The sequence below is a fragment of the Podarcis filfolensis genome (assembly GCF_964270895.1).
Source record: "Podarcis filfolensis genome assembly, chromosome: 2".
Taxonomy (NCBI): domain Eukaryota; kingdom Metazoa; phylum Chordata; class Lepidosauria; order Squamata; family Lacertidae; genus Podarcis; species Podarcis filfolensis.
In genome coordinates this window covers 118610830-118631890 of record NC_139605.1, presented here as the reverse complement: position 1 = coordinate 118631890, position 21061 = coordinate 118610830, and the positions used below count along the sequence as shown (strand labels likewise).

At 44.4% G+C, this 21061-nt stretch overlaps 1 protein-coding gene across 1 annotated transcript; it reads left to right on the top strand.

Moving 5' to 3' along the window:
* Nucleotides 1-6487: 6487 nt before the first annotated feature.
* LOC310755861 (keratin, type II cytoskeletal 75-like) lies at nt 6488-19167 on the top strand. The gene is made up of 9 exons (XM_083599236.1): nt 6488-7096; nt 7613-7824; nt 7986-8046; nt 9556-9651; nt 11840-12004; nt 13388-13513; nt 14417-14637; nt 16806-16834; nt 17833-19167. Exons 1-9 carry the CDS (start codon nt 6623-6625, stop codon nt 18600-18602), a joined length of 2154 nt encoding a protein of 717 aa, XP_083455362.1. The 5' UTR covers nt 6488-6622; the 3' UTR covers nt 18603-19167.
* The last annotated feature ends 1894 nt before the right edge of the window (nt 19168-21061 follow it).

Sequence of the window (21061 nt, the reverse complement as noted above, 5' to 3'; positions counted from 1 at the left end):
GTTGATCTTGCTGACCTCCTCAGCGTGAATTCTGGAACTGCGCCTGATTCACCTGGATCAACCCTTCTTTCTTCTATGTCAGAATCATCCCCCTCTGACCTGCTGCGCCGTTTAGGGCGAACAGCTGGTTCTGCTGGCGAGGATGGTTCCCTTCTTGGCTCAGACTTGACAGAGACCTGTGGAGGAGTCCTGGGACTCCCTTTTGGAGAGACACGGAGCATCTCCCTTGGAGATCCCTGCTCTGGACTCTGTGGCTGTGGACTGTGCTCATCAGCAACAGGTTCAGCCTCACCCTCTTCCTCTTCCTCATCTGATTCTACCAGGATTTCCGGATTTCCGTGAAGCCGCTTCCACCCACTCTGCTCGCAAAACTCAGCACTGCCGCTAATAAGCAGCCTGGACTGGTTGCCAGTAGGGTATGCGAAGCGCCATGCCTTTGAACCCGGCTCATAGCCTACAAAGATCATCTTCCTGGATCTTGGCTCACCTTTTCTGCGCATGGCCTTTGGAATCAGAACCCAAGCTGTAGATCCAAAAGTGCGCAGAAAATGGACCTTCGGCTTTTTCCGATGAAGCAGAAAGTACGGTGTGTCCCCTACACTGGAATTGAACACTCTGTTCTGCAGGAAACAAGCCGTTCGGAAACTTTCGGCCCAAAAGCGCTGTGGCAGACCTGAGTCTGCCAGCATAGCATTCGCTGACTCCTGCAGCGTGCGAAACTTCCTCTCTGCAACCCCATTTTGTTGCGGAGAGTGGGGGGCCGTCAGTCGATGACTGATACCCTTCTGCCTGAAGAACGATTGCAGCGCAGAACCTGTAAACTCCCCCCCCGATCGGATTGAAAGGACACTACTTTGGTAGAGAACTGTAGTTCTACCGCTGTGATCCAATCCCTGATCAGTGCAGCTGCCTCTGACTTCTGTTTCAGTGCAAATAGCCAGGCATGTTTTGTAAAATCATCAACCAAAAGCAAAACCCACTTAGAACCAGCTAACGAAGGTGTCGGCATGGGTCCCGACAAATCTGAATGCACAAGTTCAAAGGGTTTACTGGTTTTCCTCTCAGACCTGGGATATGAGCATGTTACAACCTTTGATTGCTTACAGGCTTGACAATCTAGGTATTTGTCACATGCCTTGAACCTGCACCCAATGGTGTTGTCTGTGGCCTTCCTCACATATGACCACCCTGCGTGTCCAAACCTGCGATGCCATAGGTGTAAGCAATCATGGTGTGGTGGGACATTGGCACACTGCCCTTGGGCATCTTCAATGGACTCTCCACTAGCCCCATTTTCCACCAGCCCCATTTTCCCACCAGCCCCATCTTCAATGGGCATCTCGATCAGGAAGAGCGTGCCTCTTCTCTGGACACTGTGGATCTTCTTCCCATTCCTGAAAAAGGAACACACATTGTTAGAAAACAAAACATCAAACCCAGCAGCCATAAGGGCTGGCACACTTAGAAGAGAGTGGGCAAGCTCTGGTACCACAAAAGCTTCTATCCAATGGTCTATGAAAGAGCAATAAAGAAGACCAGTTTCAGTCAATGGTCTTTGAGACCCATCAGCTAAAGTAACATAACGTCCAGTTTTAACTGTCTTGCAGTTCCTCAAATGCCCAGACGATGTCACTAAACAATGCGTGGCGCCTGAATCGATGACGAGAGATAAAGAGTGTCTCTGGTTGTTTTCCACAGATGCCAAGGCGATGCTAGCACTCCCATCGGTTGCCATGGCGACAGCCTCTCCCGGGCTAAGGCTCTTGTCTTTTCTCAGAGACGCTAGCGCAGCTGTGAGGTGATAAGACGTCTTGTCTTTGTTTTCCTCCCCGCCTGCAGCTTTCCCACGCCGTTGCTGGGAACCTGCCCTGGGAACCTGCTTTGTTGACATTCCACGCCGGCCAGTGTCCTTGGCAGCCTGGGCCTCTAGCGGATGCTTCCCAGCGCTGTTGGACGTTGCCTCAAAGCACAAACAACTTTCGAAGCCTTTCGCTTCCTCAGAGCTCTTGGAATGGCCTGCCTGGCCTGCCCCCCCACTGCCTCTTGGGGTGCAGCCTGCGCCCTCTTCCACAGCTCTCAGCTGCTCTCCAGCACACAAACATGGCGAAGCAGAGAAACAGCTTCCCGGAACAGCCCCCTCTGGGCTTGGTGCTCTCTCTGGGCATCCTCTAGCCCCCTCTGATGTGGCTCCCACTCCGGCCTGGGGCTTGCTCCCTTGGCCCTCGGCTTCCTTCCAGCCCTTGGCTCCTGCTGAGCCTTTGCACAGGCTCCTCAGCACCTGCCACGCGGCCTGAGCCGATTTAACGCCCTCCAGGTGGGGCAACAGCAAAGCGTCCACACTTGCTTTCAGCAGGCAAAGCTCTCTCTGCTCTCTCTCACTCAGCAGAGCAGTAGCCTGCATGGGTGGGGCCGGCTCCTCCTGGACTGAACTCCAGAGCCCTGTGGCCACAAACCACCCCCTTGCTCTTCTTGACCAGGCCTCCCAGTTGGCCCCATTCAGCCTCTCACCGGGGTAGCTTTCTTGGCTCTGCTGTGCCTGTGCAGCAGCCATTCTTCCTCCCTCCCCGGGGGCTTCAGCGTACTCACTAGTTTGCCAGCAAGCCGGACCTCCGAAGCAGCCGTTCCTCCTGGCTCTTGGTTCCTCTCTCCGGCATCTCCCTCCTGCCCTTTCCTGGCAGGAGATTTACAGCAAACTGACGCTGGTAATTTCCTCCCTTCTCACACTTGTCAGGAAACACGACACGTCCATAACCTCTTGCATAAATCAAACCCCTGCGTCCAGTCACACTTCCCTGCGTCGCTCTGCTGGAAGTTGACGCGGCAGGGGAGCAGAGCTGCAGCGGTCCCGTCCGTGTGAGATGAGGGATAAATCAAGTCCAAAGACAGCTCAGTTCTTATCTCTAGAAGCGTTTATTTACAAAGCAATAAAACCGTCCGAAACTTCAGACATTCTCTTCCGTGCTCCAGGAGCACACACGCAGCTTCTGCTGCTCACCGAGAAGTGAAACTGACTGAGGAAACAGAAAGACTTTGTGCGTCACTTCTCTGCGACAAGCCCCTCCTTCTGCTCCCCCTCCTTTTCTTCTCAGACACAGGACACACCGGAGTACTGACCCTGTCAGTTCCAAACTCCACAGAAACGATACTGCTCGTGTGTGTGTGTGTGTGTGTAAGGATGGGTAACTCTAGAGATGTAGCAACTCTATCTGAATTTCCAATCATCAAAGAGTAATGGGGCAGTCATGTCCAGAGAAAAAGGTACAGATGTCTCAAAATATTCCACGTTGTTCTCCTGCTAGCAGGGCCAGATCAATATATATTGGCACCGAGGTGAATCTCAAAATGGTGCCCTCTCTCCACTAGGTAAGGGTAAGTGAAGATCTACATTGGAAACAAGGAGGTAATAAAGATTTCCACTTGGATCTGCTTCCCCATGGAACCTGCTACCCAAGGCAATTGCCTCACTTTGCCTCATGTGTGGGTCAGCTTTTCCTGCCAGACAAGATGACAACATGTTTCATATTATAACTCAGCATCGAAAGCAAAGTTTGTGCCTTTTCCTTTCCCATCTCTTGTCCTCAGTTTAATTCCAAGTCCACACCCAGTACAGCAAGCTATTTTAACATCCCAAAGATAAAGCGGGGGGGGGGGAGGGTTGTCTTGTAATAACTTATGTGTCACTTTAGGACCTTAGGGTTTGTTGTGACTGCAGATACCTGCCTCCCGCCCCCCAGCAAATGTAATTAATCTCATGTGAAAAGAGCTACAAGAAACCGGAGGAATTGTCTTCATCTCTTCTGTGCTAGGCACCAAAACAAAGGAAGAGAACACTTAGGAAGGAGAGGATAATACCCTATTTTCAGTTCCTTTATTGCTTCGGGGATTCATTCTGCCCTGCATTCCATGCCTCGTGAATTGGTTTTTTTATGCAGTTAATTTATATACCGCTGCATAGATCACATCAGAAATTTGGGAGCGGTTTACAAAACCCAATAAAAAGGAATCAACATAAACAATAAAATGCAAATTCCACATTCTTGTGGTTTAACTATGATTTGCAAAATAAATTCCACATTTGGGACATGCATAGTTTGCCCTAGTCTTTTAGTTGTTACAGTTTCTTTGCTTCTGCCCCCTTTCCTAATGCACAGTAACAAAGTAGTCTTGATCACATAGATACGATCACATCAGTATTTCTTGTTGTGCAGAATGCACTCTTGAATGTTGGTACCCTACCCCCTCAAGTTGTATGTACAATTTATCAAGTTTGTCATTTTACATTGTTTTATCAGTGCACACAGGTGTATGTACTAGCAGTCCACTGAACCACATCCCATTTCTGTTGGCAACTATTTATTTAGCAAAAAAATTATATGTCACGAGCATTGAGAACGTCAGGGGAGACAGTGGCTCCTTGCTCATGCTGCTCACCAACCCTGTCATCAGCTCAGCTCTGGCCTTACTCCTCTTAATAAAAACCCCAAACCCCCAAACCCTCCATCCCCAGTCCCCAACTGAACATTTCACAGAAAGAGCCAAAGATGAACAGCTACTCTCATCACACCCACTCAACACGATCAGCTATGAGGAATGAGACCATGAGCTGCCTCCTGGCCCACCCATCTTATTTTCATCTTATCTGCCCAGCCAACAACCGCCAGATCCTCTCATTCCCACCAATCCACCTCAAGCCTTACAGTGCTGGCACAAATTCAACCATTCAGTCCCTTCCTTGGCCCTCCTGCTCCACATTACACAGTCCTCAGAAGCTGCCACTGATGCTACCCATAATGCCAGTGTAGGTCTAACCCAGTGTTTCCCAAACTTGGGTCTCCAGCTGCTTTTGGACTACAACTCCCATCATCCCTAGCTAGCAGGACCAGTGGTCAGGGATGATGGGATTGTTGTCCAAAAACAGCTAGAGAACCAAGTTTGGGGGAAACTGATCTAACCCCAAGCTCAGGCTGCTGTCTTCTCATCAACATCTTCCCCATCCTCACCATTAACCTCTCTACTTTATTCAAATGGAGTAGGCCTGATCCTGTACCTGGCACCTCAACCTTCCCCACTTGGCTAGAAGCCCCTGTGCCTGCTCCATAGCTGTCAACTTTTTCCTTTTTTTAAGGGAAATTCCCTTATTCTGAATAGGATTCCTTGCAAGAAAAGGGAAAAGTTGACAGCTATGGCCTGCTCATGCAAGCACCCTGTGTCTTTCCTAACTAAGGTGCTAGGTCAGGGCTAAGTTAGAGCTTTGCGCTCCCTTCTCTGCCTCCTCTCACTACAGCAGTGCCCATTGGGTGCAGACCTCTGTCTCAGCTTTGAACCTATTGTCTACTGCCTCTGTCAATCAAGTCTACCCAGTTCACAGTGTCCCACTGAGACACATATCCTATTGAGAGAAAATTATCATGGTGGTGAGCAGCATAAAAATCAGCCATAAAATTGCAACCATAAAACAAACAGAGAATACACCACAAATCAGTCATTCAGATTAATACATGAACACAACTGGATCACCCTCTGGGAAAGTCTGGGGGAACAAGTGAATTTGAAGTAGGTATCTAAGCACCAACACTGTAGATGCCTGCCTTGCAGTAGTTTAACAATCAATCGTCTACCCAGGAAACTCTGGGGATTCCAGTTGCTATGGGGAGAATAGGCCACTCCTAACAAACTCCCAGCACCCTTAACAAATTATAGTTCCCAGGATTCTTTGGAGAAAGCCATGGCTGCTGCTTATATGGTATAATACTGCTTTAAATGTACAATGCAGATATGGCCTCAGTCAAACAAAGAAAGCTGGTTATACCTGTGTTTCTTCTACTTAAATAAATGTCACAAAGCTGTGCATAATGGAATTTTCACAGAAGAACAGATTGCTGCTTTAGTCGCATTGTGACACTCATTTTTGTCCCACTGAAATCAACAGAGCTTAGTAAGTAAAACTGGGCCATAAGAATCCATCTTTTCCCTAATCCACAATTCTATGTGCATTTCTGTTGAGTACTTGACACATCTGTGCATTTATAAGTCTCCATTTATTCAAATAGGAGTGGTAACTCACATTCAAATTTATCCTTTGTATAAACAAAGTTTGAGGATAGCTTTTTTTTGTGTGCGGTATGATGGATGGCAAAGAAGCAGCAAACATGAGTTTCATCTGTTGCTCAAAGAAAAAAGGGACAGTAACAAGAAAATTAAGATCCTAAAAGCACAGCCTTGACTTGCAACTCTGCAGAATGTTATCGGCTGTGGTCAACGAAAGAGGAAGACTCCCTTAAATAATTTTCTGTCTAAAGTATAATTAATGCATTTAAGGGAAATGATTCTCAAATGTAATATCCTACAAGCCAAGCTTGCAAACAAAGCAATTCCTTTAAAAATTCTCATTATTTCTTAGGTTTGCATTCACTATTATGTTCTGTACATCGAAGGGCATTCCTGGGCCTGAGGCAGGCCAAACCCATGCATGCTCCAAAATTAAAATGTTAGACCAATCAAGGCCAACTCCTCAGCTGCATATAAGAGTTGGCTTTGAGGTATTGTGCCAGAGGATTGCTCTCTCCACTTTGCTTCTGCTGCACCTGCTTTCTTGGAACTAGCCTATCCCCAGCTTGTTGCAATGACTCATCACATGTCTGCTGCAAGGACCTTCATGGGAGGAAGGGGATTCAGTTCGGCATCTGCTGTGTGTGGACTAGGCGGGCACAGGACATATGTCGCCTCTGTACGCCATCCAGTCAGAAATGGATATGGGGTCCGTGGCTTCAGCAGCCAAAGCCTTTCTAACCTGGGCGGAAGCAGAAGAATTTCTTATGGTGGCTATGGTGCTGGATGTTTTGGTGGCTATGGCGGCATGGGGTTTGGTGGCAGGGTGGGTCATTACGGCCCCAGAATTTATGACTCTGTTGGAAGTTGCGGGCCTTTCCCAGGATATTCTAACTTCAGGGGGGATGGCATCCATGGAGTCAGGATCAACGAGAAGCTCCTGAAGCCTTTGCATCTGGGAGTTGATCCACAGGAACATGTCGTACGAAATCATGAGAGGGAAGAGATGAAGAACCTCAACAACCAGTTTGCTGGCTTCATTGATAAGGTGAGAAGGCAAATGTTTTTGACTTAACTCGAAATAAGAAGCCCAATCAGGCCCATGACATGGGTACTTTTAGTTTGGATCACTTTAAAAATGGCTCTGCATCATCATGCAAGCAACCAATGGGATCAAATTGCGTGCACATGGCGGCACATGGGATTATGGACATTTGTAGAGGCTGAAATGAATTATAAAAGAGAGTTATCTCAAACGATTAGACAAATTCATGAAGGATAAAGTTTTCACTAGCAACTGACAGAGTCGCTATGTTATATATTCTGCCTCCAGAATCAAGAGGAAAAAACAATGGGGCAATGCTATAACGCTCATATTCTACTTCTGTACCAGAGCTGGTCAAATAGCTCTTTGGACAAATCCAACAGGGTTCCTTTATTCTTTAAATGCAATACACACAAAAAGCAATTTAAATGCCTGTTCTGAAAGTAGGTTTTCTCTCTGGTTTGTTTTCTGATTGACTGTATTTTGGTATCATTTGGGTGTTTCTTTGTTTTGAAACAGGTACGAACCCTAGAGCAGCAGAACAAGGTTCTTGAAACAAAGTGGAACCTCCTGCAAGAGCATGTCACACCAGCAAAGAAAAACCTGGAACCGTTCTATGAAAGTTTCCTCTGCAACATGAAGAAGGAGCTAGACTGTTTACTGAATGAAAGGCAACATCTAGCAAGTGAAGAGGCTGCTATCCAACAACTGGTAGAAGAACTGAAGTGCAAGTAATTTGCATTTTAAGCATTTATTATTATTATTAATTATTATTATTAAATATGGGAGGGACATCTTTGAACATCTGAACAGGGCTCTTGTGCACCTTAATATATGGGGTACAGAAAGGTGCTTTTGAGTTGCACAGAGCTCTCCCTTCATGTTTCAACAGATATGAAGAGGAATTCAAAAGGCGTACCACAGCAGAAAATGAATTTGTACTACTCAAAAAGGTAAGGTGTTCAGATTGGTGTTCAGATTCAGTGGTTTTCATATGGAGGATAAAGTCTCACTGCAAGTTAAGTCCTTCATTTATTTACATCAGTGTCCTGGAGGCAACACTGAGCCCCTGCCAGCAATTCAACCTTTGACTTGCACTTTCCCACGTGGCAGGTGTCCCTCTGAGCAGGAAATCTCTCACGTCATCCCAGGAGTGTCAGCTGGGTCCTGCAACCATGGATGACAAGGGCCATGGGTGCCATGCAGCGCGCATGGCCCTGACACTGAAATTTGTGGGTGTTTGACCTCTTCATGGGGAATTTTGTGGGTTCTTGGGCACACAGAGCCCCAGGGAGTTGGCACCTATGTGTCACCCTCAGAATGCCATCTGCCAGATGAGTCTCAGCACCATGCAGATACCTTTTGACCTGGCCAGAGTTATTTCCCGAGGAAGTCAGGGCCAAAAGCCAGGAAATGGAAAATTGGTCCAGAGGCCTAAGCTGCCTTTCTTCAGCCTCTCCACACAAGTCTCTTTGTGTTGGATCCAGACAAGAGCAATCAGAACTCTTCATACAATAGTGCTTCTGACTTTTCTACCACCCCAACCTCCTGCACCCGCAGAAAAATCTGTTCCCAAGGGTTAGGATACCCCGCAAGGGATTGGGTATGGGTTAGGGGGTTGCAGCAGGATGAAAAAAATCAGAGCAATTTGTAGGGAAAACCTTGCAAAAGCTTTTTTGCTCATGTAAGAACCTTTGGATCCAAGTCTTTGGTCAGATGGAGCCATCAGGCCTAGCCTCTCTATGTTGCTAAGCAATGGCCCCTGAGTCTAGATTAGGGTCTCTCCGAAACTACATTTCTGCAAATTTTAAAAACTCTTTAAAATACTGTTTAATTTCTGCCTGTCTGTTCAGATACTGACAAAGGCTCTGTTTGTTGGCCATGAAAGATGGTCAGATAACCAATGCTATGTGTCAGGTACTGTCAATTGCTTTTACTGTTAGTGCTTACCAGTTATAGGCAATGACCATTTTATGTGCATCTGATTGACACGCAGCTGGACACATGATCTGGAATTGGCCTGAAAAGCAGGCAGGGGTAGGATGGGGGGGGGACAGGGCAAGCCTAAGTGTGCTTCACCGACACGTGTGGGGGTCAGGAATGGAACCCCCATGCAAAATGGTCACCACCTGTACTGCATCTGTTTATTCTGGATTGCCAAGCATCAAATACCTGTTGAATATTCATGAACCCTAAGAATATTCACCATGAACAAGGTGGGTGTGTATTTATTCCCACTCTAATTCTTGGGTCTGTCATTTCTTGAAGGCTTATGTGTATTTCAGTCATAAAAGAGAGCATCTTTGTTTATCTTCCTGCTTCATGGACTTGCAGTTGGGCATATGCAGTTGTCTGTTCTGAATATTTAGTTACTTGATCTGAACATTTCCAACCTGCAGCTGGCCTTGTCATTATTATCTCAGCAATTGTTCATGTTTAATTAGCAGTTCCATCTTCTTTAGGATGTAGACTCTCTCGCACTACGCAAGACAGAACTGGAGGGGAAAGTGGATTTGCTGAGACAGGAATTTGAATTCCGCAGATGTGTTTATTTGGAGGTAAGTATGATTCAGTCTTGGATATTGAGACTCATGGACTGAATGTGTAAACATAATTCATAGCCCTTTATGCTATGAAGACAGGCCTGAGGTTTGTTTGAAGTAAAGAATGAGAGTGCATTCTCCTCGGTGAATTACTACTCACAGTGGAAAGGTAGTGTCCCATGGAAATGGTGAATAGTTGTCTCAGAGGTGATTGATATGTGCAGACAAAATAGAAACTAAGTGAGTACCCTTTAGATGAGGGATGGGGAACCTGTGACCTCTGTTATCCACAAAGGAATGTTTTTGAGATAAGGATAACTGGCCATAAATCAGTGGCAGGAAGGAAAGGAGTCTACCAGCTGCGGGAATAGAAGCTTTTGGATTAACTATTTGCAGTCTGGGTTCAGACTTCTTCCTAGGCAGGAAAAATGGCAAAGACGGTTTGTTTACTGGAAGCCAAATTACAGGATGAAGTGATGCAGTGATTTTTGGAAACTGTGAGATAACCGCTTCTCCCAAGGCATGACAGGAACCATCAACAGTCATAGGAATGAAAGATATAACACCATATATGGATGGGAAAACATCACACACTGGAAAGAATAAAGATTACAGTTAAAGTTCCTCACTTGAAATTTTATAAATTACCTAATGTACCAACACAAATGAAATCACAAGATTGTAGCTGTTATATAAGGGATTATTATATATGAATTTAATGGGAATTATTAAGATTTTGGAATGCAGAAAAAATATAGAAAAACAAAACTATAAAATCTAGCATGCAGTTTGATTAAATTGTATAATTTGACATTTAAATAATTATATTAACTGGATAAAATTGGTACAGTGGTACCTCTGGTTGCGAATGGGATCCGTTCCCGAGGCCCGTTCGTAACGTGAAAAGCCCGCAACCTGAAGCACCGTATCTGTACAAGTGTGCTGCGCGATTTGGTATTTGTGAGCATGTGCGAAGCACGATTTAGCGCTACTGCGCATGCATGAGCAGCAAAACCCGGAAGTAACCCTTTCCGGTACTTCCAGGTCGCCACGGGATGCAACCTGAAAAAACGTAACATGAAGCAAACATAACATGAGGTATGACTGTATTGTTATAATGAGGCTGCTATTGTTTTTTTTTTTAATAATTTTTATTAACAGGCCAATCACAACACATTATCCATATCGCATTAATTCCAAATTATACAGCCAAATTTTTTTGGGGGGGGGGGAATACCCATACATCAAGCTCAGCTCGAGTCCAAAACTATCACTTGTCTTACTGCATTAATTAGACAGTTCTGTCCAGTTTGATCCGGATAGTCCTTTGTTACTTCCTTTCTCTTCTTGTTGTTATCATAAATTCCTTTCTTTGCGATCTCTGATGGTTTTCACAAGCAGGTTAGAAGCTGGCATTCTATGTGGGTTTTGTACTCTTCCAAAAATCATATCAATCCGGGGCAGCCTCTGTACAACGCTTCCATAAACAAAATTAATCTCCGATCTGTCCTTTATTTTTCTCAGGCTTACCGAATAAATCAAATGATTCTGGGGGTTCTGTCAGGTCAAACTTACACTCCAACATTCCTTCTCATTCAAACAATCCTGAATCTCCTCCCCCAGTCCTTTTTCCTCCGGCAGACCTGTCATGGCGAGACACCATTTTTTAACTGCGTCATAAGTAATTTTCCTCTTTTCTCACCGTTCTCCAGTCTTCTTTCCTGTTATGCTCCGTCCCACATAGTTCTTAAAATCCTGCCTGTGATTCATAGAAACGCGACGATCTTGTTTCTATCTGGGGTGAAGGGTTATTAATGTCACATCATGCAGGGAAAAAAAAGTTTTTTCCTCCACCCCCCCCCCCTTCGTTCCAAACATACAGTCTCCTTGTGGTAATTCATCAGATGATTTACTTATCCATCCGTCACATATAATGAGGCTGCTATTGGAACGATATTAGAAAATCAATAAAAACACATTTTAAAAATAAAAACCCCCAATACTACTACCACTACCTTTGAGTCCAATGCAGAGTGCTTTTACAATTCATATCTGTTGAGCCTATATTCATTAGGTCAGAGCTTCTAGAATAGTGAGTGTCATCTGCCAATCTACTTTAACCCTTTCGCTTTTTAGAAACTAAACCTAGAGGTGTGAAATTCCTTAATTTCTCGTTCACATGCAGCCTTTTTGTGAATTGCAGGAATTAGCACAGTTGGATGGCCATGTCTGTGACACAAATATCCTCTTGCAAATGGACAACAATCGAGGCTTGGATGTTGACTGCATCATCAGAAATGTTGAGGCCTGGTATCAGAGCATCGCCCAGAGGAGCAAAGAAGAAGTCAATGCTTTGTATGAAAACAGGGTAAGCCAGGACAGAGGTGCATTGCACTGAACTGGGAGAGCAGGCAGCTTTTCAGAACACACATTTACTGTCATGATAAAGGGAAAACTACTGGATGCAAGTCTAGGAATGCTTCCAAAATTCTGCTCATCTAAACTGATGATATTCCAAATTAGGTTGAACATGTTTCTGAAGTGGAACCAATGCATTACAGAAGTTCATTGTTCTAGCTTTTATTTCTGAAATCTGTACAGGGTCCTATATATGGCTGGGTCAAAGAACCTGTTTGCTTTTTGCCTTAACCAGTGTGAAAGAGGGTGTGTGCACATCAGCAAGACACTATACTTAGTACTATTTTTCTAGAAAAGAGGTGTTAGAACTCACCATGAACATGACCCTCGTCCTCTTTGAATGGCAATGGTGCCCACTTGAGAGTTGCCGGAACTCAGTTCCGGTGAGTTCCAACTGAAAGAAAGCCCTGACTGTACTCAAGATTTCATCAAGATTGCTTTTTTTGTCACAATTTTTCAGTGTGTATATATTGATAATGTAGAGGGATTAAAAGGTGGTAATGAACCAAAAGTACTGCAAGTGCACTCCAATTTTGAAGATGTGGGAGCCCTCCATCCCACTACTGTGAAGCATTATTAGACTTTTTTAAAAAAGCAACCTTAACCTTTCCTCAAAGTTATTTTCATTCTCATTCTAAGTGATTCTTTTTTTTGGGGGGGAGCAAGCTGGTAACCAGTGTACAGTGGTACCTCGGGTTAAGTACTTAATTCGTTCTGGAGGTCTGGTCTTAACCTGAAACTGTTCTTAACCTGAAGCACCACTTTAGCCAATGGTGCCTCCTGCTGCCGCTGCACTGCTGCTGCACAATTTCTGTTCTTATCCTGAAGCAAAGTTCTTAACCCGAGGTAATATTTCTGGGTTAGCGGAGTCTGTAACCTGAAGCATATGTTACCTGAAGCGTATGTAACCCGAGGTACCACTGTAGATGTGATTGGTTTTGGGCAGTATTGTGTGATTTCATTGTTTTATAAACATGGACGGACATGGTTTGTCTCCAAAGTCTCTCACAGTCCTCAACAGTTTCACTACAATATTTTCTGGGAATATTTGTTAGTTATAATTTATATTTTCTCCAATTATTATTATATGTCTTGTTTCTATACTGTTCTTATAATTTGAGATGTATATTTGTTTTGTTATAAGTGTGGAATTCAATTTATTTTTAAGGAAGGTAAATAGCTAATAACAATCTACATATATGCAGATCCCCTTCACCAGAAACTTTTGGTAGACCCTACTGAAACTCAAGCATCCTTTCACCCAAGGATGAGCTTTCAGATTTCACTTGGTGACAATTCTCTTATTAACAGCCTTCTCTTTTCTGGGTACCAGTTCCAAGAGCTCCAGGAGCAAAGAGGGAAATACTCAGACAATCTGAAGATCAATCAGCACGAGATTGCAGATCTGACCAGGCTGGTCAATAAGTTGCAGTCTGAGAATGATGCTATTAAAAAGCAGGTAGGAGAGAATTCGTCACTTGCTATGTCTTTATTTGGGAGCAGATGGTCAACCATACCATATCTACAAGTGACATCAGACTAAACCAAAACACCTTACTATTTCTTGAGAACTTCAGCGCTGAAGAACGTTTTCCCCTTGAAGATCTTTCTGAGCATAGAAACTTGGGGTTGGGGGAGAATGCTAGCTTCTTTGGTCAGTTTGACCTGCTTCTCTTTCCTCTCTTCTGAGCTGCCCTCAGTAACATTGTAGCAAAATCTGACTGGTGATTTTATTTGCCATTGTTTCGATATCAGTATCAATATCAATATCAGAAGCAAAGCAAATGGTGGAGCAAAGCTTCTGCCCTGGATGAAGTGGGGTGGGTGTCAGGAAGGCCAGCATTGTGTAGTTGTACCATCAGGAATGCCACCACCAATCCAGTGTTCTCACCAGTGCAACCATATGACTTTGACCTCACTGCTGCCCCATCCTAACCCCGCGCAGGTAAACAGCTCTGATACTAGTGTCAGGAGGTCAGTTCCATCCCACCACAGGTGCTGCTACTGATAGCTAACAATTTAAAATATGACTACAGGCCTCCAGGATGGCTTCCAAAAAAAGTAATCTAAGCCATTTGCAGAGTGGGGAAAATTCAGCCCTTTCCTCTTCTTTTGTCTTGGCCACTCTGCTCCCACGTATTTGAACTGCCTGGATTTAAGTGGGTGGCTTCTTTCATGGTTTCAATCCTTTCCCTCCAATCAGAACTTAACATTTTTTGTTAATGGTTCTGAATTGAACGGTAGAAAAATGAGAAACGGAGAGAAACAGAAATTAGCTGATTCACTGATCCCTAGTCACCACATAATCTTACAGAATTTCCTCTTAAATCAGTTCAGATTTTTGTTTTGCTTTGTTTGACAGGTTGATATTTTGCAATCAGCCATTTGTGATGTTGAGCACCGTGGAGATGGTGCCCTTAAAGATGCTCGGGATAAGCATATTGAGCTGCAGACAGCCCTCCAGAAGGCCAAGGATGACCTAGCTGGCTTGCTGAGGGACTACCATGAACTCCTGAACACCAAGTTGGCTCTGGATATTGAGATTGCTACATATAAGACACTCCTGGAAGGGGAGGAGTACAGGTAACTGCGAATTATACAAAATTATATGGGCACACATGTAAACATGTTAAACATAGTTAGTTAAATGCACCGAGATTTATTTTAGCCTCCTTTATTTATTTTTGATTTGACTCCGATTTCATTAAAGAGCAACTTTGCTACAAGCAAAATTCATCAGCAACCCTCAAGATGTGTGGTTGAGTCATTGTTGCAGTCTTGGATAGCAAGGATGAGAGGTGAGGAGTTGACGAAGTTGATGTGGTGCAAGCATGCTAGTGGAGCCAATCCAGTGCTCCTGCTGGCGCATTTGCACTGTACTGACCTCACAGCTTCCACCCTGTCTTCATCCTAGTATGCAGCAGTGACTCAGCTAGAGGACAGTCAGGTTAATGGCATTGCCCCACCATGCCATCTGCTCCTGGCTCAGCCATGAAGACATGGAGCTGGAAACATTTTTGCCTGCCAGTGAAGGCCAACTAGGGAAGTGTCCACACAGATCTCTGTTAGCAACTCATTCCAAATTGTGAATGAGAAAGACTCTGCTCCTGGCCAGCAGCTGGATCCAGCCTGATCTGAAGCATAGGAGCCAAGTCCTAGGGGCCAGCCCTTCCCCGAAGTTGATGGGCATTGCCATTCAAATGGTGTCCGTGTACCCCATCATGTGATCAATTATGTGGGGAGGGGCTTACTTGCCCCCCCCGATCTTTTATTCAAGTTGGCAACCCTGATTTGAAGCTGTGCTGATGACTTTTGTAGATCCTCTGGCTACAGCCTGATGCCAGGCTGCCCTTCTTGGAACATGGGACTTATCCACAGAAGACAAACCTATGAATAAAGCAAGCCCAAGGCATTTTGCTGTCTGAAGTGAAAAGCAATTCCCCCGCATTCCACATTTAGAAGACCAGCAGCTGACCCTTACCCTTACCTCAACACTCATCCCGAGACAGTGCGTCTGAGGGCAGGAGACTTAATTAGGGACCAAGGGGACTCCTATACTCTAGCACCTCAATGCTGTTTCAACACACTTTCACTAACGGTCCTAGAGAAAACACACACCTTAGTACAGTGGTACAGTGGTACCTCGGGTTAAGAACTTAATTCATTCTGGAGGTCCTTTCTTAACCTGAAACTGCTCTTAACCTGAAGTACCACTTTAGCTAATGGGGCCTCCTGCTGCCACAATGTCGCCTCCACACGATTTCTGTTCTCATCCTGAAGCAAAGTTCTTAACCCAAGGTACTATTTCTGGGTTAGCGGAGTCTGTAACCTGAAGCACCTGTAACCTGAAGCGCCTGTAACCTGAAGTGTCTGTAACCTGAGGTACCACTGTACCTCAATTTAAGAACAGTCCAGTTTAAGAACTATTCGGTTTACAAACTCTGCAAAACCGGAAATAGTGTCCTGGTTTGAGAACTTTACCTTTCTCTAAGAATGGAATCCGAACAGTGGAACAGATTAAGTTTGTAAACTGAGGTACCACTATATAGTTCTCCATTGGCTGTTGGTTGGGTAAGTCAACTCACAACATGATGATGTCACATAATGCATTTTCCATCATCAAATGTTATGCAGGGATAGGAACAGGAGACATGGTACAGGCGTTGCCTAAGCAAAATGGGCTTCCACTTGTGCAATGGGGTTTCCTTCCCCCTCCTCCCTCCATGCCCCCAAATGGGCTTGGTGTGGTTGGGAGAAGCCCCATCCCCAGAAAAGTGCATGGGAGAAGTAAAGGTGTGTTCGTTCTGCCTGGCAAGCTACAATGCTTGTGTTAATGGGACATTCACCATAGTGCAACACTGAAGTCCATCCATGGTGTTTCCAGTTTTGGAGATGGCCATGCTGTTCCGAGCGCAAACATTTCTGTGAAACACAGGCATCAAAACAGGAAACCATAATGGGGCAATCTGGTAGATTAAGATGACAATCAACTGGGCTAGCGTGACCTTAGATAAGCAATAAGTGATTTTAATTAAGATTGAACTTGTCTGATTGTATAGAAACTAGTACTTTCTAAATAAGATATTGACACGCTATGTGCTCTCCATTGAAATGAAGAGATGTTGTAGGTGCGAATTCCACCCTGCATTTGCAAAAGGCATGTGCAGCAGAATTGCCTGGGTGGATTCTGCTTCAAATCCATAATCAAGGTAAACTAACAGCAATTATGCATTTTCTTTTTTCCGCAACAGGATAGTCAGAGGAAATCTTGTTGCTATAGGTGAGTAAAACCAATGAGGTTGTGTTGGGCTTGGACAACCTACTACATTCTCTTGTTGTTTCCTTTTTCATGTCTGCTGCCTTTATAACTTTTCTGCATCCTTAACAATTGGAGACTGGAGTGCTCGTGTGTGTGTGTGTGTGTGTGTGTGTGTGTGTGTGTGTAACTTCACTCCTTCTCCAGGTTCCTGCTTTGTGTTCCTGCTTAGATCTGCTGAACCCAAGCCATTTTGATGCTTCACTGGCTAGACTTCCCAGAAGATTATTTGGCATTCCCCAAATAATTTCTATCAATCAACCAGACTATTCCCTTTATTGTCCCGATGAATCTCGATATGGTGCACTCTTTGGCAGAAGTGATTCATTGGGTTGGGCAGAGCTGTAAGAGTAGCTTTCCAGAAGGTGGGTCATTATTGCTTCCTGGCAGGGAGAGGGGATGGGCTGAGGAGACAGTGAGGTCAGTGTAGTGCAACTGAATTTGTTCTGCCAGTGTGTTTGCACTGCACCAACCTCCCTACCACCTTCCCTCTGCCAGTAAGCAGCAGCCCACCTGCTGGGAAGATAGCCCACGTGATTAACCACTTTTGCTCTTTGGTCTGATGGATCATAGAGTTAGAACTGATTCCCACATTAACTTTGTCCAATATTGGCCACTTAGATAGCTAAGGAATGATTGTGCCAACACTGAAGGTGTCGTGTCTCTGTGTTAAACTCCCACCTGAGTCGGAGGTAATCTGAACTGTGTTTAGAAAACTATTGATTTTCAGGTCATTGCACTCATCTGGTTCAAACTGACCTACTCCAAATGAAATCCACTTCATTCAGTCATTGCTATTCATTCACTCACAGAGAGAAAGAGAGAATGCTAGGGTTATTTCCAGCGCAGTTTTCACCTCATGGCAACTCAGCAACAACAATGCTGCAAAGATAAGGTGATACTCAGGTCTCTTTCTGGCAGGGTCAGTTCCAATCTCACTTCTGAATGTTTCCTCCTTGCAGATGTTTTCAAGCCACCCTACACAGAGGGCTCTGCTGGATTTACTTCTTCAGGTGCACATGGTCCTCCAGGTGGTGGATACGGTGGAGGACACAGTGAAGGACATCGTGGAGGTTATAGTGCAGGAGGCCATGGGAGCTACAAAAGGAGCTCCAGAAGTGCTGGAAACCACCCAAGGACTGTAGATAGTCATGTAGATGCAGGACATGCCTCTGCAGATGCAGAACTCTACTCGGGAACACAATACAGCTCCCAGAATGTGTCTCAATCTGCTTGTAAACCAAGTTCTCCTGTAGGCATTGACAGTCCCACAACAGGAGGAAGAGCTGGCATAGGGGTAGACTGTGGCCCAGGTGCAGGGTTTAGCTCAGGAAGCGCACAAGCATCAGCCAGCAAGGGGCATGCCACTGGGAGTATAGGAGGAGGTTGCCCAGATGGAGGCTACCTGTCTGGGGGTTATGGACCACCTGGTGTCATCCCATTTGGAGCTGGATTTGGACCTAGGATTGCAGGTGGCCTGGGGGTTGTGGGTTGCCAGCCTGGGGTAGGTGGCCCATCTATAGGAGGTTTTGGCTTTGGGGGGGAACCCTGTGTAGGAGTAGGTGCCCCTGTTGGTGTGTGTATTCCCAGAGCCATAGGTGCTCCTGTAGGTGTGTGTTGCCCTGGAGCTGTAGGTGTTCCTGTAGGTGTGTGTTATCCTGGACCAGTAGGTGCCCATGTTGGAGTGTGTTATCCTGGAGCAGTAGGTCCTTTCAGAAATACTGCAATTTAACATGATTCATATAAACTCCTCATTTTTTGAATCAAGTCGTTTTCAATCTGCAAGCACTACCTGAAGCAGTGATCAGGGCCCCTGCCAGTGCTATAGGATTTCGTGACACATGAAATCTTTTTAACAACATTCCTCTTTTCCTTGGGCCATTCTGTAGTTGCACTCTAATGAATCCACTTCTTCCTTAAAGTAAGGTGTCTGCTGCTGCGTCACATATACTTCCCCCACCTTTTCTTCCTTTTTTATTTTTGACACTGACATCTTTATGAAACATACCCTCAATAAAATCAATCATATATTTTTATGTGTTTTATTCGAAAGTACAGGTGAAACTCGAAAAATTAGAATATCGTGGAAAAGTTAATTTATTTCAGTAATTCAACTTAAAAGGTGAAACTAATATATGAGATAGACTCATGACATGCAAAGCGTGATATGTCAAGCCTTTATTTGTTATAATTGTTATGATCATGGAGTACAGCTGATGAAAACCCCAAATTAACAATCTCAGAAAATTAGAATATTAAATGAAATCAGCAAAACAAGGACTGCAAATAGAGCAATATTGGACCTCTAAGAAATAGAAGCACGCATATGTACTCAGTACATATGTACTCGCTTTGCATGTCATGAGTCTATCTCATATATTAGTTTCACCTTTAAAGTTGAATTACTGAAATAAACTTTTCCACGATATTCTAATTTTTCGAGTTTCATCTGTACCTCTTTAAAAAGGCTTTGTGCATTGGTTCATTTTTTAAGTCTCTCTTTGTGATGTAGACAACTTTAAATGACTTATCACACCTACACTTCTGTACCGTTCTGACTAATACAAGGATATGTGTAGCTCCCCCCCAGTTCATTGTTTCCTCCCTATGTTTGGACTACAATGTCCTTCTCTTACTCTGGTAATGTAAATGGTACGACATCATTGTCAGACTCTTTTGCAATACAAAGCAAAAATATTTCAAGCAGAAAACAGCTTCAGAAATCCAAATGCACAAAATCTACAAGTATTCATATAGTATTTCTAACTGATTTGTAGTGCAAATTGGATAGGGTGCGGAATATAGAATTTATTAGGAAAGACTGCAATGGTGAAAAGTGGGTGAGGGAAAACTGGAGATCAATAGTAGAGATAGTATGTAAGGACAGAGTAAAGGGATCGGTGTCCATCAAGAAAGATGAACCAAGAATAAGAAGCTCAGCATCTTGACCACTCAGAGCACTAAACCACCTCCCCTCCGAAATACACACATATTCTAAGGGCTTTTGAATGCTGAATCATAAATGGAGAATTTTCCCCATCACCATGAGGCCTAGAGATGTGCTCCTCAAAAAAAGAGATGGAAAACTTGGCTTGGTTTATTTTCAAGATTCAATTTGTGCCACCACATTCTTCCCCTGTCAGGTTAATTCTGTATTACATGGCATGACAAGTGACCACAGAAATGTTTAGATGCCCTATAAGTAGTAATTATGGTCATTCATAGCAAATGATGGGTTTCCCTCAAAAGTTGCCTTTCATAACATCACAAGAACACTCCATTTAAGTGAAGGTCATTGTGTAAGACCAAAAGCCCTTCTTCATGTATCATTTTTTGCCATCATTGAAAATGCATTAGATTACACAAGCTCTGTACTTGAGGTTGGGGTTCTTCCCAAGTGTTCTTTTCAGGTTCTGTGCCTACAATATTTGTGGTTGGTGGTTATTTCTCATCTCAGTGCGTAAAATTGTTGCAGCATGGCATTCGGCTTTTCAGCATTGCCAGAAATCCCTATGTCTCTGTTGTTCTCTACAATAAAATGCATGGATAACCAAATGGTTGCTTGTGATCTTTTACTAATGATGTGTCATGGAATCAAATACTGGAAGAAAACATGGGCTTAGCTAGATATTTTTCATTTTGCTTCCTTCTTTGCAGCAGTTGCCTCTGCTCAAAAGATAAGATGATCTTGGTTGGATAGAGAGATACAAGACAGAGGTCCTCAAATTGTGGTCTGTGGAAGAAGAAGAAGAACAAGAACAAGAACAAGAAGAAGAAGAAGAAGAAGAAGAAGAAGAGGAGGAGGAGGAGTTTGGATTTGATATCCCACTTTATCACTACCCGAAGGAGTCTCAAAACAGCTAACAATCTCCTTTCCCTTCCTCCCCCACAACAAACACTCTGTGAGGTGAGTGGGGCTGAGAGACTTCAGAGAAGTGTGACTAGCCCAAGGTCACCCAGCAGCTGCATGTGGAGGAGCGGAGACGCGAACCCGGTTCCCCAGATTACGAGACTACCACTCTTAACCACTACACCACACTGGCTCTCTTAACCACTACACCACCACATTGTTCAACCATTGGAACAATGGTGGTCCACAACCTCCATTAAGGCATTCCATGAAAAGTTTCAGAGCATTAAAAAAAAGCAACCCACCTGTACTTGCCACTGTACTTTATTTATTTCATTTTT